General features: G+C 42.5%; 2 protein-coding genes across 2 annotated transcripts in view; one reads left to right on the top strand and one right to left on the bottom strand.

The window, feature by feature from the left end:
* The window catches only part of FAM57A (family with sequence similarity 57, member A), a 12,881-nt gene extending 9,480 nt beyond the window's left edge, over nt 1-3,401 (bottom strand). The window contains 2 exon segments of the mRNA XM_014529614.1: nt 1,519-1,550; nt 1,552-3,401. Coding sequence (XP_014385100.1) covers nt 1,519-1,550; nt 1,552-1,605 — 86 coding nt within the window. The 5' untranslated portion in view covers nt 1,606-3,401.
* Nucleotides 3,402-15,797: 12,396 nt separating this feature from the next.
* Nucleotides 15,798-16,301, top strand: part of VPS53 (vacuolar protein sorting 53 homolog (S. cerevisiae)) — a 140,091-nt gene continuing 139,587 nt past the window's right edge. Inside the window, exon 1 of the mRNA XM_005858327.2 lies at nt 15,798-16,301. Coding sequence (XP_005858389.1) covers nt 16,221-16,301 — 81 coding nt within the window. The 5' untranslated portion in view covers nt 15,798-16,220.

The following is a 16,301-nucleotide window of genomic DNA, read 5'->3' as shown; positions in this document are numbered from 1 at the left end:
GCCTGGCGGCCCAGGCAATGATGGGGAGGGCAGAGGCTCTGGGGGCTGCAGTTCAGTCGCCACGGAAGCCTTCCTCCTCCCTCCGGAACCAGCCCGACAGACGAAGTGCCCGCATCTGCCACCGCCCTCCTCTCCCGCCCAGCTCCAGGCGAAGGGGGCGGGCTGCCAGTGGGGGGCCGAGAAAAGCCAGGTAGGAGGATGTACTCCGTGGAGAGCTCCTACCATCAGGTGGACGAGCCCTCCCGGCAGGAGCAGTGCCCCGTTGGAGCAGAGCGGTGGGCGTCCCTCCTTGAGGAAAGGAAGGAAAGGGTGGGTGAGCTTGTGGCTATACGCTTATCTGTGGCCTGGCTTATCAACCTCGGTGCATCTTGTTCCCAACAGGAGTCTGAAGGAAATGGCCTTTCTGCCAAAGAAGGCTTTTCCGTGCCCTGCCAACTGCTGCCATTTCTCCAGCGGGGATCGCGCCGAACATTAAATCCTGCCACGGAACCAGCAGTTCCTCTTGCGATGTGCACATGGAGGTGGAATATCACGTCTGTAGACTTTCTGTGGTCCTGCCTCTTGGCTTTGGGTCAAGGTACTGCCCAGTCTTGGTGACTGTTTTGTTGTTGACAACGGCTCTTAGTTAAAAGTTCCGGGCCAGGTGCCCTAAATTTGAGTGGATTGGAATCTGATTCACTCGCACTCAGCACCAATTACATGGGCCAATACAGTGACTTCAGTATTACTGGCTTCTCTCCCTCTTGGGGCTTACCAAAGTTTTACTTTCCTTTGGTCTGTATCTTTCTCAGCTAATGTGGGAAGAACACCGTTCATTTATGTCTACTGCAATGGATAAGTACTATAGGTCTCTTCATGCAAAAGGCTGGAAAAAGCCCCATAAGAGGACTCTGTCTGGAACAACACTTCTCAGCCTCTAGGCCACTGTTGCCTCATTTGTGAAACAAAGAGGATGAATGACAAGCTCTTTAAGGCTCTTCCAGCTCTAAAATCAAAAGATTATATGAGGCAAGATTATATGAGATTATAAAGTAAAAGATGATTTCTGTTCAATATCAGTTAAATTTCTATAACATGGTAGTTACTGGTGTAGAAACAGATATAAACACAGCTTTTAACTCTTCCAGTATGTTGTTCAGATGAGGGATTTAGCCAATACTTAGTAAGCAGAAAGTCCAAAGAAAAGTGTGAAATTTCTTTCACTGAGGGCAACATCTCTAACTCCCAAATTCCCTGCTAACACACTTGGTGAGATGAGAAAGACACTTCAGTTTGGTAGCAAGGTATCTGGCCAATACAAAGCTTTCTGGATTTTCACATTTGCATGTGGACAAAGGACAGCTGTAAACTTTCCATTCTCTCCAGAAGATCTAATCCTTGTGCATTCCACTTTTTTAAAAAAATCTTTATTGTTGAAAGTATTACATATGGCCGCTTTTTTCCCCCATTGACCTCTCCTAGCCCGCCCTCAACAACCTCCCCCAGGCCCCAGGGTGCATTCCACTTTGTATTCCTTACCCATTTATCCCGGTCACTCCTGCTTTTCCAGAGGCAAGTGGTTACAAGTCCTCCCTGCCTTCTCTCCGTAATGGGATCAGGCAACATGTACCAAGGATGCTAACACTTTTAAGTGGCAGGACCAATTATCCCCTATGTAAGAAGTTGTTTGTACAGCTCTTAAGGAGTCTATAAAATGAAAACAAACAGATGTTTCACATAGAGAAGATAGCAAGTAAAATGCGTTTCTAACACCATGCTCATGAAGTCACCAGAATGTCTAGATTGAATCACCAGAAGGCCAACAAGCATAAACATGAGTCTTGACTTTTCAAGGGATCAAACCGCTGTGGGCAAATGATAAAGCCAAATAAACAGCACTGCAAACTTCTACTCACCCTTCAAAAGGTCTCTACTCATCTCCCCTTCTACTCATCTTGAGTCAAATACTTCCTCCTCCTCCAAGATTTCTATTTACCTGTCTTTCCAGGCAGATTTATAAGTTCATTTTCTAACCTGCCTGTGATGTTTTCAGTTGAGTAGTGAGCATGGTTTTTTTTTATTTGTATGTATGTTTCTTTGCCAAACTGTTATCTCTTTGAAACAGGACCGTGTATTTTCATTTTGTTTCCCAAGTTAGGCCTGGTACATTGTAAGTGCTCAACAAATGTTTGATACCTTTTAAAGCTAATGTTTATTGAGTATTTACTATGTGCCAGGCACTATAGTAAACATTTTGCATGTATCATCTCAGTGGGTCCTCATGAAAAAATATATTATCCTCACTGTGTATGTATGACCCAGAGTAATTAACATATTGTCCAATGTCCCACTGCTGGTGGCAGAGTTGGGATTTGAATTCAATACTTTCTGCCTTCAAGGTCAATGTGATTAATGATTATAATGCCTTCAAACTTGATAAGAAAGGAAAGAATAATACTGTTTCACAATGTAGTTTCTGATTAGTAAGCACTGTTTCTAATTATTTACTCACAAATATAAATATATACAGTGAAGTTTATGGGCTCTGATGCTGCTGTTATTAGCACCACTTTATACCTATATATACCTTTATAATTTTCATATATTATCCCACTTGGTTCTCAAAATAACTCAGTGAGGTAGGCGAGCATATTATTTTCACTTTATAGATTTAGAAACTTAGGTGCAGAATGATAAACTGACTTACAACTTGTTCTTAGGACTGAAAATGTGGCCAGGAGGAAATTAATGGCCCTTCTCTTTTTTTCTCCTGCACTTTGCACTCTGTAAAACACCTTATCAATATGGCTTTGCACTGACTGATATTTGTATATGTGTTTCCCCTTCAGACTGTGTACCTCTAATGGTCAGGTAGGGACTGTTGGTCCAGGAGGCAGCCATGGTGTACAGCACTGGGGTTAGGATCAGAGGACCTGAGTTCCAGTCCTGGCTCTGCTACACATAAGCTGTGTGACATGGGGAGAACGACTTAACCTGCTGTAAAATGGGGGGTGGAGGGGGGTCCTCTACCTACCTTACAGGGTGGCTGTGAGGATTAGATGGGATGTTTTCAAAAATACATGTTAACTATGTGTTGAGCACAGGCAAGGGATTATTTGTGTTTATCTTGGTATCACTGCAACACAGTTCCTTGCTGCTAAGCTTCTCAATAAACACCCATTAGATTGAAGGTGCCCTGGGCCTGGCCTTAGCCAGCCTGCAGCCGCAGCTTCCCCAGTTTTGCCCTGGACTATTTGCAAAGGCAAACTAAGTCTAAGAAGCACAGTCACACCCCAGGCACATGGCTTCTACAAACAGTGACCACAGCTGCACGCCACAGGGAAGTCTTTGCTTATGTACACAATGATAACGACCCCTGTCAATAAAAAGCATAATTTACACAAAGAATTGATTGTATAGTACTTGCCTTTGTGTTATTGCTTTCGATTTTTTTAAAGCACTTTCACATACACATTTCTTTCCTATAAATACAAAGTTTTGCTTGTTTGCTGATAGTCACACCTAATTAGAAGTAGTGAGTTCTAAACTCAAGTTTAAAAAAATATTCAAAGACATATTGAACCATTGAAGAAATTACCTTTGAAATGAGTTAGAACCAGCAAATGGAGTGCAAATTCAGCTGCCATCCTGAATTATCCGATCAATCATTTTTAGTATCTTCATGTTTCATAAGTAATTCCATAAAAGGCTTATTTTGCTTACTTAACTCAGTGATTGTATTTTTAGTTTTCTGATCATAAAAGCAATATGTTAGCCCTGGCCAGTGTGGCTCAGTCGGTTGGAACGTTGTCCCATGCAATGAAAGGTCGTGGGTTCGATCTGGTCAGGACTGAGAATGGGAGGCAGCCAACTGATGTTTCTTTCTCACATCGATGTTTCTCTCCCTCTGCCTTCCTCTCTAAAATCAATAATAAAAAAACACACATATCCTTGGGTGAGGATTAAAAACAAAAGTAATATGTTAAAAAGTAAAACATGCCCACTATGGAAAATAATAATCACAACTGATACCATCACTGAGAGATACTGTTCTCAGATATTAGCATTTTGGTAGAATTCTTCCCCCAGTTTTCTTTGTATGAATTTATGATATAGTTGATTGAAATTATGCTTTAAATTAATTTTGAACATTAATATTTCACTTATAATCATTTTTAATTTATTAAAATTTTCAGAAACCTAATTTTTGCAAAGTAATTTGATATTTGAATGAGTTAGATTGTCTTTCAAAGTAGGTTATAACTTAAGAAAGGAATTCTAAACATTTTAAAATTTTTTATTAATTTTTTTAGAGCGAGAAAGAGAAACATTGATTTGTTGTTCCACTTATTTATGCATTCATTGGTTGCTTCTTGTACATGCCCTGACTAGAGATCGAACCCACAATCTTGGTGTTTCTGGTTGACGCTAACCAACTGAACTACTGGGCCAGGGCTTAAGAAAGAAAATCTTAACTTGGGGAGAGTAGGTTTGTTCTGGAAACTTTACCTTAAAAACATGAACATTCCAGCCTGGTTGGTGTGGCTCAGTGTTGAGTATCGACCTGTGAGCCTGGAGATAAGGGTTCGATTCCCCATCAGGGCACGTGCCCAGGTTGTGGGCTGGATCCCCAGTAGAGGGTGTGCAGGAGGCAGCTGATCAATGATTCTCATAATTGATGTTTATATCTCTCCCTCTCCCTTCCTCTTTCTGAAATAAAATAAAAACATATTTAAAAAATCACAAAAAAACATGAAGACTGCTATCCTATTAGCACTCATTTTCTACCTTTAAAGTGGGCATTATAATATCTATAGAAACCCAAGCTCCTATTTAAGTATCTAGGTTTTTTATCTTTTTAAAGGTTGAGCTCTATTAACCTATTTAGTAAACTACAATTATGTAGGTGCTTGGTAGTTGTTAAGTAATGAATGAAGGAAAAACCATTCTTTGTGAAGCGGCTTTTACCATGCACAGCCAATTTCAACCAGTTAATTAGTTCTGAGCAAGATTGTAGGTGAAAACCTAAATGGCCAGAAACTAAAAAAATGCAGAGAAAGCAGATTAGTGACAAGGGCTCAAATGTCTTCTTTGGGAAGGAATCTTCATTTTATATACCACCAGGAACCTCAGCCCCAAGCATACCAGCCATGCTTATGTGGCAGCTGAGTGTCACCACTGTTCTGTGAGTGACTGACCTCACGAACTAGTAATGGTCAGTCTAAAGGCTGAATGAACTGTTGAGTTAAGAGCCAGATTGATTGCCCTGCAGGTAGAGCAGATTCCCACGTTGCCAGGTAACTTGGTGGAGCTGCCTAGCACAGGTCTCAGAAGGATTTACGAGGTTTTAAATAATATTAGTGCAAGGTGAAGTACAGGGAGCACTTGCTAGTTAAAATTCTGCCACTTTATTTCTTTAGTGTATCATAAGTCCATTGTTTTCTCTGCAGTATCTCTGGCTTGATTGGTTTGTTTTTATGTTTTTTTTTCTATTTAGATGTTAAGTACTATGTTCACTCAACCTGCTGCTGTTTAACACTCTACTATTGGGGTCCTGCCAATGTAACAGCACATACACAAACCTTCAAGAAAGATTTTAACACTGGGAAGGAAGAGAAAGAACTATCACTATTTTCAAACAATATGTAATCCTATCTAATAAAAGAGCAATATGCAAATTGACCATCACTCCAACACACAAAGATGGTCGGTGGGGGAGGGCAGTTGGCGACCATTAAATTTCCTTTGGGCCTTAACCGGTTTGGCTCAGTGGATAGAGCGTCAGCCTGAGGACTCAAGGGTCCCAGGTTCGATTCCGGTCAAGGGCATGTACCTTGGTTGCGGGCATATCCCCAGTAGGGGGTGTGCAGGAGGCAGCTGATCGATGTTTCTCTCTCATTGATGTTTCTAACTCTCTATCCCTCTCCCTTCCTCTCTGTAAAAAATCAATAAAATATATTAAAAATAAATAAATAAATAAATTTCCTTTGGAAAAAATAAAATTAGTTGAATAGTGCCCAAACCTCCCAATTCATGTCCACCTAGTATCTCAGAAAGTGACCTTATTTAGAAATGATGTCTTTGCAGATGAAACTAGTGTAAGGATTGAGATGAGACCTTACTGGATTAGGGTAGGCCCTAAATCCCAGGAGAGTATACTCATAAGTGACAGAAAAGGACACAGGCACAGAGAGAAGGCAATGTGAAAACAGAGAGGGAAACTGGAATGCTGTGTCTATAAGCCAAGGAATGCCGACGACTGCTGGCAGCGCCAGAAGCTAGGGGAGAGGTATGGACGAGTTTCTCCTGTAGAACCTCCAAAAAGGACTCAACCCGCTGACAATGTAATTTCAGACTTCTGGCCTCCAGGACTGTGAGAAAATAAATTTCTATTGTCATAATGTATCCCCCCTGTGGAAATTTGCTATGGTATCCCTAGGAAACTAATACAACACCTGCCACATACCAAACACAAACATAAATTCCAAATATATCAAAGGTAAACAAAAAGCAACGCTATAAATGTATTAGAAGAAAAATTTTTTAAAATGTTTATTTATTGAGGGCGTCGAAAATTTTGAAAAATATTTTAAAAATCCACAGGCTAGAAAAGCTTTACCAAAGCATAAAACCCAGATATCATATAGGAAAGGACTGACAGATTTGCATATATATAGTATATTTTTATTTCAGACAGGAAGAGAGAGAGAAACATCAATGATGAGGGCGAATCATTGATTGGCTGCCTCCTACATGCCCCCTATGGGGGATGAAGCCTGCAACCTGGGCATGTGTACTGACCAGGAATTGAACCATGACTTCCTGGTTTATAGGTCAATGCTCAACCACTGAGCCATGCAGGCCGAGCCAGATATGTGTATATTAAAAACAACACAACAACTGTATAACAAAAGACACTATTAACAAGTGAAAAGACCAGTAACAGTTTTAAAAATATATTTGTAGTATATAGCAGAGCAAGGGTTAATATCCGGAATAGTCAAAGAGATTGTACAAATTATGAAGAAACAAATGACCCAAAAGAATTATTCAGATGTTATATAAACAGGAAATACACAAGCGAAATACAAAAAGACAATAAAAGCTTTATAAATAAGTATTCAAAAGACTGATAATATCAGTATACATAAAGATACAAAGATATAGGCACTTTTTCAATGCTGGTAGAAGATTAAATATATATTACAAGGATATAGTGTCCTAGCTGGTTTGGCTCAGTGGATAGAGTGCTGGCCTGCAGGCTGAAGGGTTACGAGTTTGATTCTTGTCAAGGGCATGTACCTCGGTTGTAGACTCGATCCCTAGCCCCATGTGTCTGTCTCACATAGATGTTTTTCTCTCTCCATCTCTCCCACTCCCTTCCACTCTCTCTAAAAATTAATGGAAAAATATCCTTGAATGAGGATTAACAACAACAAAAAGGATATAGTATTGTTTGTAATAGAAAAAATTATGATCAATCTAAATATCAAGTAATAAAATATTTCATGGTATAGTCAAACTATGGAATACTATATAGATATTAAAAGACCCTGGGGACCAAGCCCACAACCCGGGCATGTGCCCTGACTGGGAATCGAACCGTGACCTCTTGGCTCTTGGTTCCTAGGTCAAAACTCAACCACTGTACCACACAGGCCAGGCCATTGGTTGATTCTTTTTTAAAAAATTTCTTTATTGTTTAAAGTATTACATAAGTCTCCCTTTTCCCCTATTGACCTCTCCCAGGTTCCCCCGCCCCCCGCCGGCCCCCTGTCTGTGTCCATTGGTTATGCTCATATGCATGCATACAAGTCCTTTGGTTGATCTCTTACCCCCTCACCCCCCACCTTCCCTCATAGGTTGGGTTGATTCTTATATGTGCCCTGACCGGGGATCAAACTGGCAACTTTGGCATATCAGATGATGCTTTCACCAACTGAGCAGGGTCATCATATTTTAAAGTGTCAAGATGTCATATAAGCTCTTGGAAAGTAAGGGCTTTGATTTTTCCAAGATTTCCCCCTACTGTAACAGGGCCTAGTTCAGGAGGTTAGCGAGGCAGAAGAGCAAAGCACTGGACTATTGACCTCTCCCCTGCTGTCCCCACCTCCCAGCACATGCTCTCACTCCCCTACTGTCTGTGTCCATTGGTTATGCTCATATGCATGCATACAAGTCCTTTGGTTGATCTCTTACCCCCTCACCCCCCACCTTCCCTCATAGGTTGGGTTGATTCTTGTATGTGCCCTGACCGGGGATCAAACTGGCAACCTTGGCATATCAGATGATGCTTTAAACAACTGAGCAGGGTCATCATATTTTAAGGTGTCAAGATGTCATATAAGCTCTTGGAAAGTAACGGCTTTGATTTTTCCAAGATTTCCCCCTACTGTAACAGGGCCTAGTTCAGGAGGTTAGCGAGGCAGAAGAGCAAAGCACTGGACTGCAACGTAACAGACCTTGGTGTCAGTGCAGCAGGCCAATACTTAGCATCACCTTGGCTCCGCACCCTACTGTCCTCCCTGCCTCAAGGACTTTGGTGAAGACTAACCACATATATGGAAACATTTAAGCCATGCGTAAAGCACTATGCAAATGTATTTCACTGTAGCCCAGCTGGTGTGGCTCAGTGGTTGAGCGACAACCCACGCACCAAGAGGTTACGGGTTTGATTCCAGGTCAGGGCACATGCCTGGGTTATGGGCTCCATCCCCAGCAGGGGGCATGCGGGAGGCAGCCAGTCAGTGTGGATGTTTCTCTCTCAGCGATGTTTCTATCTTTCCCTCTCCCTACCTCTCTCTAAAATATCAATAAAAACATATTTAAAAAGAAAATGTATTTCATTGTACTAGTCCCTGAAACCATTCCCTATCATTTAGCATAGTGGATTATATCTGCCTATAATTGCTAAACTAAACCCAACAGATAAATGTGCCTCTGCAAGGGCAGTGAAGGCAAAGGGAAAGAGAAATTGAGCATAAGCAAAGTGAAGCTTTTCACCGGCAGTTGACAATATGTGCCTGACACTAGGGCAGTGATGGCGAGCCTATGACACGCGTGTCAGAGGTGACACGCGAACTCATTTTTTTGGTTGATTTTTCTTTGTTAAATGGCATTTAAATATATAAAATAAATATCAAAAATATAAGTCTTTGTTTTACTATGGTTGCAAATATCAAAAAATTTCTATATGTGACACGGCACCAGAGTTAAGTTAGGGTTTTCAAAATGCTGACACGCCGAGCTCAAAAGGTTCGCCATCACTGCACTACAGAGAGAAACCCAAGTGTGGATACAAAAGATTTGTAGGCTAATGATGGCTGTGAGAGTTTCTCAAAGCGATGAGTCTCAATGGGGGTTTGGGGTGGAGGAAGCAATCAGAATCTTGAACAATATTATATTTAGGAAACAAAACTTTATGCTTTTTTTTTTTTTTAAATGTAGACCTAAAAACGTTTAGCTGGGCAAAAGCAATTCTTGGCTTGTGGAGAATGGATATCAACTGTATGTCAGTGATTATAAAGATTGGAGGGATGGGAATCACATCTCATCAGAATATTGTGTGTGGGAGGGTTGTTCACAAGATTTCTACGTTTAGCAGGAGGTGTGAGCTTTAAAAAAAATTTAACATATACTCAATGGAATCCCCCACCTTAAATTTGCGTGTAAAATGTTGTGCAGCCCTAACCGGTTTGGCTCAGTGGATAGAGCATCGGCCTACGGACTCAAGGGTCCCAGGTTCGATTCTGGTCAAGGGCATGTACCTTGGTTGCGGGCACATCCCCAGTAGGGAGTGTGCAGGAGGCAGCTGATCGATGTTTCTCTCGCATTGGTGTTTCTAACTCTCTATCCCTCTCCCTTCCTCTCTGTAAAAAATCAATAAAATAAAAATAAAAATAAATAAAATGTTGTGCAAATGTGTCTTTTTCTTCACTTCCTCCAAGGCATTCAGACTCAAAAAAGGTTAAGAACGACTGCTATAGACCCGGAGAAGAGGAGAGGCAGAAGATCCAGCTCAGGGACTGCAACGGAACTCAGCAGGAAGAAGTGGAGTTTAAGAAACAAGAAAGCAGGCTGGATGTGACAGTGGCGTTGTGAGGTACTTCAGGGTGTTAGATACAATGAATTAACAGTAGCTACATTATAATGACTGTACTAGTTAATGTCAATTTTATAAAACAAGTGTCTTTTTTTTATTTGTTGTAATGTGTAAGACCTGCACAAAAGGAGTTGTCATTTTGCCCTATACAATGATGACTATTACTGATTAAGTAAAGGAATTACTGAATATGAACCCTGTGTAGCCAAGGGGGAAAGGGTCTAATTTTTTAAAAATTTCTAAATATATTTTTATTGATTTCAGAGAGGAAGGAAGAAGGAGAGAGAGAGAGATAGAAACATCGATGATGAGAGAGAATCATCAATCTGCTGCCTCCTACACGCCCCCCACTGGGGATCGAGCCTGCAACCCGGGCATGTGCCCTTGACCGGAATCAAACCTGGGACCCTTTAGTCTGCAGACTGATGCTCTATCCACCGAGCATATACGCAGGCCTGAATGCCTGAGCTATGACCGTGGGAACAGAGGAGCTACTGAAGCTCGTTGGAGATTATGATCTGCTTAGCAAGACTGGGCTTGCACAGAGAACCAGAGTACCAATCAAAACAAAACTGGGTGTCTGGGATATGGGAACATTCAGAATGATATGTCAGTCAGGAACAAATGCTAGGGTCCAGGATATTCAGAAAATTCAGGAATGAAAGATAGCAAAAGAGCCTGTCATCACGAAAAGCCATCTACTAAAAACAGTCCATAAAGGAGCGCCAAGAAAACATTTGAACAAGCTTTTATGTAGAAATTAAACTGCATTCCTCCACTAAAAGTTGGCCTGGGAGCTTTAGCCACCCATATTGACAGCAGGATCTAAGTTTGAGAGTGCTGGAGAGTCCTAGAGGGCATGTGGGAATTTATAGGGGGTGTTTTTGGTTATCACAGTGTTGGGAGAAGGGACTATGCTACTGTCATTAGGATCAGGTAAAATTCAGACATCCTGCAATTTTTAACAAGAAATTTCACAAAAGCCCAGCTGTTTAGAAGGTCATCACAGAGAGAGAGGCTTAAATGGAATAGAGACATTGTCTTGATCTTATAAAAGAACATACTTTGCACAATGTCTACTTAATATATTCTAGTACTTCACAAACAATGTAACCAGTTGCAAATATAATAGGATATTGGAGATTCATTTTAATAGAGGTAGAAACACTAAATGACAGGGGCACATGAAATTTAGAAATCTTACTGGATTTCATTAACAAAGGTTGTTTTAAACTACTTACTATTTCCATCCTATACTTTACAATTTCTTTTTTTGGCACAATGAGACATGTTATGAAAATTTCTTATTTGGGGGTGATGGGTTTTTCCCCATTTTATTCTGATGCTAATCTCATAGATGCACCCCAGGACTCCTCTACAGCCTGTTATAAATCTACAGAGGCCTGGTGCATGGATTCATTCACCATTGAGGTTCCCTCAGCGGGGCTTGCGCCCTCTCGCAATCCGGGACCCCTCGGGGGATGTTAGACTGCCGGTTTTGGCCTGATCCCCGCAGTCCAGGCCGAGGGATCCCACCGGTGCATGAATTTGTGCACTGGGCCTCTAGTGTGCATATAAGATCTTTGGTTAATCTCTTCCTGCCCTCCCACTCCCCCCCCTTCCCTCTGAGACTCATCAGTCTGTTCCATACTTCCATGCCTGTGCGTTGAGCGTCTGCCCCCTGGTGATCAGTGTATGTCGTAGCTACTGGTCAAACGGTCAAATGGTTGCTTAGGCTTTTATATATATAGATCCTTTGAGATCGCCTGTTATTAAAGGATAGGGTCTCCAAGGTTTGTGTGTGTGTGTGTGTTTAAGTATTAGAGACTGAATTTATGCCTTACTCGGTGAAATTTCAAAATAGAAAATATGTTTTCTGTGATACTTTGTCATCATCTGTATCCTATCTCATAGCAAAACAGGAAATTGTTTAAAAAGAAAAAGTCCAGCTTATTTTTGAGATCACATGCTCCTATTTTCATATCCAATTTCTCCGTATTTTTTTAATTTTAAAAGTGAATAATCTCTTTCCAGGTTTCCCCCTTCTATTAGAAGTATTTCCCTCTTTTGCTTATCATAAACAAATCAGTCTAGCCTGTTCTTACTTATTTTAATGCAGTTCCTTAAAATGTGGAATTCACCTGTATCTCTGCTCCCTTATATTCCTACACTCTTGTAATGTGTAACTTACATTCATTACTAGTATTTTATCTGCAAAGGGAAGAAAGGAAAAAATGATGGAGTCGAGAAATTCCAAGTAGGGAAATGTTTTGGGTCGTAGGGGGAGTACAATTGAGTTGACAGTGGATGTGTAAAAGGACAATCAGTGGAAATTGGGCACCATGAATTTCCACTGGTGATGGTCACCCTGGTTACATGACTCTCCATGACAATGGGCTGCTCAGAAACAGAGAAATCAAAAATGAGGGGACGAGGGCTGATGATAGGCATGGTAAACCTGGTCATGTCACTCCTCTGCTTATAATCCTTCAAAGGTTTTCCATTCCTTAACGTGACCTTCAAGAGCCTCCACCATCTGGCACTGCCTATTTCTCCAGCCTCTTCTTGTACCATTTTTCCCTTGGCTTTCAAAGTCCCATCACCCTGGCCAATTTCTTCCCTCTTCGTGAGTTTTGCATATACCATTCCTTTCATCTGTCATCCCTTACTCCCACCACCGACCCTTTGCTTCAGCTTAAAAATTACTTCCTCAGAGAAGCCTTTGCTGACCAATCAGAACACTCTATCACTATAGTGTCTCAACATGTGCTTTACTTGTCTTTTTTTTTTTTTTTCTATAGTGTCTCAACATGTGCTTTACTTGTCTTTTTTTAAAAAAAAAATATTTTTATTGTTGATAGTATTACAGATATCTCCCATCCCCCACTTTCTCCCCTACTTGTCTTTCAGCATGCATCACCATTACATATTTACTTTCCATACATGCAAATTGCTCCATGGAGGCAGGCACTTGGTCTATCTTTTTAAAATATACATTTTAATTGATTTCAGAGAGGAAGGGAGAGGGAGAGATAGAAACATCAATGATGAGAGAGAATCACTGATCAGCTGCCTCCTGCACGCCCCCTACAGGGGATTGAGCCTGCAACCTGGGCACGTGCCCTTGACCGGAATTGAACCTGGGACCCTTGAGTCCACAGGCCGACACTGTATCCACTGAACCAAACCAGCTAGGGTGGTCTATTTGATGATTGATCAATTCCTAGCATCTAGCCTAGTGCTTATCACCAGCAGGTGAATGAATGGCAGGAAAAGTTAGCTATCGGACCTTGGGCAAATTTTGTTTCATTTTTAACTACATCTCCATTTTCTTATCTGTTAATAGGGGTAATGATAATAACTATCAACCTCAGAATTGCCATGCAGGTTGAAAGAGACAATGCATGCTTTGCAGGGTGTCTGGCATGTAGTAAGGGCCAGGACATGTTAGTTGTTATTATTATGAACATTAAACGTAAGCTTGCTCAGCCAGCATGGCTCAGCATCGACCTAGGAATCAGGAGGTCAACCATTCGATTCCCGGTCAGGGCACATGCCTGGGTTGCAGGCTTGGTCCACAGTGGGGAGGCATGCAGGAGGCAGCCAATCAGTGATTCTCTATCACCACTGATGTTTCTATTTCTCCCTTTCCCTTCCTCTCTGAAATCAATAAAAAATATTATTTTTAAAAAAAACCCACATAAGATCTGTGAGCAACCAGAACTCTCATACACTGCTGGTAGCAACGCAAAAAATAATACAGCCACTTTGGAAAACATTTACCAGTTTCTTATAAAGTTACACACACACTTACCACACAATCCAGCAATCCCACTTCTAGGTATACACCCAAGTGAAATGAAAACTTATGGACACAAAAACCTGCACATGAATATGTATAGCAGCTTTATTCCTCATCACTCAAAACTGGAAACAACCCTAACATCCTCCAACCAGGGAATGTATAAGCCCATTGTTGCATAGCCATGTAAGTGGAAATACCACTCAGCAGGAATAAATGAACTACTGATACGTGTAACAGTATGATGAAACCCAATGCATTATGCTAGGCGAAAGAAGCCACTCAAATGGTGACATATGTTTCCATTTATATGGCATTCCAAACAAGTCAAATTATAGGGACAGAAATCAGGCCAGTGACTGCAGGGGAGGGGGTGAGGAATGAGGAAATGTGGATGGGAGGGATGATGGAATTATCATAGGACTTGCTTGTGATGGAAAAAAAAAAATCCAAGACAGGTGGATATAATTACATTTTTCTTTTCTTTTTCTTACAAATATATTTTATTGATTTTTTACAGAGAGGAAGGGAGAGGGATAGAGAGTTAGAAACATCGATGAGAGAGAAACATCGATCAGCTGCCTCCTGCACACTCCCTACTGGGGATGTGCCCGCAACCAAGGTACATGCCCTTGACTGGAATCGAACCCGGGACTCTTGAGTCCGCAGGCCGACGCTCTATCCACTGAGCCAAACCGGTTAGGGCTACATTTTTCTTTTTTATTTATTTTAGGGGGGGGCATTTATATTCCTGAATATAAAAGGACTTCAGGCTCATTGTAGACATTTTGGGAAAATGTTCAATGTACACTCCATCACCTGCAGAAAAGTACTATTTCTTTGCTATCATTTTTTTGTTTTTTGTTAATCCTCATCCACGGACATTTTTCCATTGATTTTCAGAGAGAGTGGAAGGGTGGGAGGGGGAGAGACAAAGAACGAGAGAAACACTGGATGTGAGACAAATCCATTGGTTACCTCCTGTACACATCCTGACCTGGGCAGGGGATTGAGCCGAGGTACGTGCCCTTGACAGGAATCGAAACCCGGACATTTCAATCCACAGGCTGATGCTCTATCCACCGAACCAACTGGCTAGGGATTTGCTATCATTTTTATAGGCATGAAATATACACATACAGACTGGGACAATGCTGTACATTTTTGCTTTCTGAAATATACATTTTGCTTTCTGAAATATTTTATGCACGTTTCCATGTCATTAAATAATTTTAAAAACTATGCTTTTATGAATCCATTGTATAGCTGATTTATATTTTAACCCTTCCTTTATTGTTAGAAATTATGCTGATCCCATCTTTTCTTTACTACAAGCTGATAAAATGAAATTTTAGAAAAATCTCAGAGGGGCCAGGCACTCTTCCATCACACGGTTTCACAATGTGTAACTGGTGAAACAGCTCTGCCTTTGGCTGCAATTCTCTCGTCGTTTTAAGTGTCTGGGGGAAGAGCGGTTCCACAGGGTGATTTGGCCTCTTTTTTCCGTGGTGCATGAGAAACAGGCACCCTCATACTACCTGTATTACTAGCTTAAATTTGCATGGTGCTTTTTATATGTAACCGTCCCCACATCCTTGCAGGCAAGCAGAGGGAGTGATGTGTTCAGGATCACACAGCCTATCAGTGGTGGAATGGGACTCAGACTCCAGCTGTTCAGAGTCTCAGGAAGTAAACAGTTCCCCTAGGAGGGGCACTACGACGCTGGACCTCCCCCTGCCCACGCTCACCCCAAGGAGCTGCAGACTCCCCCCGAAATCTCTGCCTGCAGGCCTGACACCAGGGGAACTTAACTCTGAACGTGGACACTGTCCCATCCGACATGTTGTCTTTGGCAACACTGCCACTTACCAGCTGGGGTCATTTCTCCCCCGATGGCAGGGGGCACCTACTGCCATTGACCAAGGGGGGGCCCTGGGAGCTTAAGGACCCCAGGCTTCGGGGCCCGAGGGAGTTGCTGTCGGTCGGTCGGTCGGTCGGTCGCCACGGTGCGAGGGCATATCCTCACCGGGGGGTCCTGCAGTGTCCGCGCCTTTCGGCGAGGGGACGAGGGCCCCCTCCTCGTCGGGTCAGGGCTGTCCAGGAAGAATCCGGGACGTGCCCGGCTCGCCTTCTCCGGGCACCCGGAGGTCAATCCTCCGCTATCCCAGAATGCCTCGCGTCCCGGAAGTGCCGCCTTCCCGGAAGTTCCCGGCTAGCTGGCCGAGCCGGAGCTCGCTGCAGCGCTGCCCGCTGCGGGGTACGGTTCTGCGGTTTGCGTGACCGCAGGAGGCCCGACCCGGGGTCCGCGTGTGCGTCCGGAGGGAGCTGGGCGGCGGGATGATGGAGGAGGAGGACCTGGAGTTCGTGGAGGAGCTGGAAGCGGTGCTGCAGCTCACGCCCGACGTGCAGCTCGCCATC

Source organism: Myotis brandtii, unplaced genomic scaffold (genome assembly GCF_000412655.1).
Source record: "Myotis brandtii unplaced genomic scaffold, ASM41265v1 scaffold1167, whole genome shotgun sequence".
Taxonomy (NCBI): Eukaryota; Metazoa; Chordata; class Mammalia; order Chiroptera; family Vespertilionidae; genus Myotis; species Myotis brandtii.
This window is presented reverse-complemented; position numbering and strand designations above follow the sequence as displayed.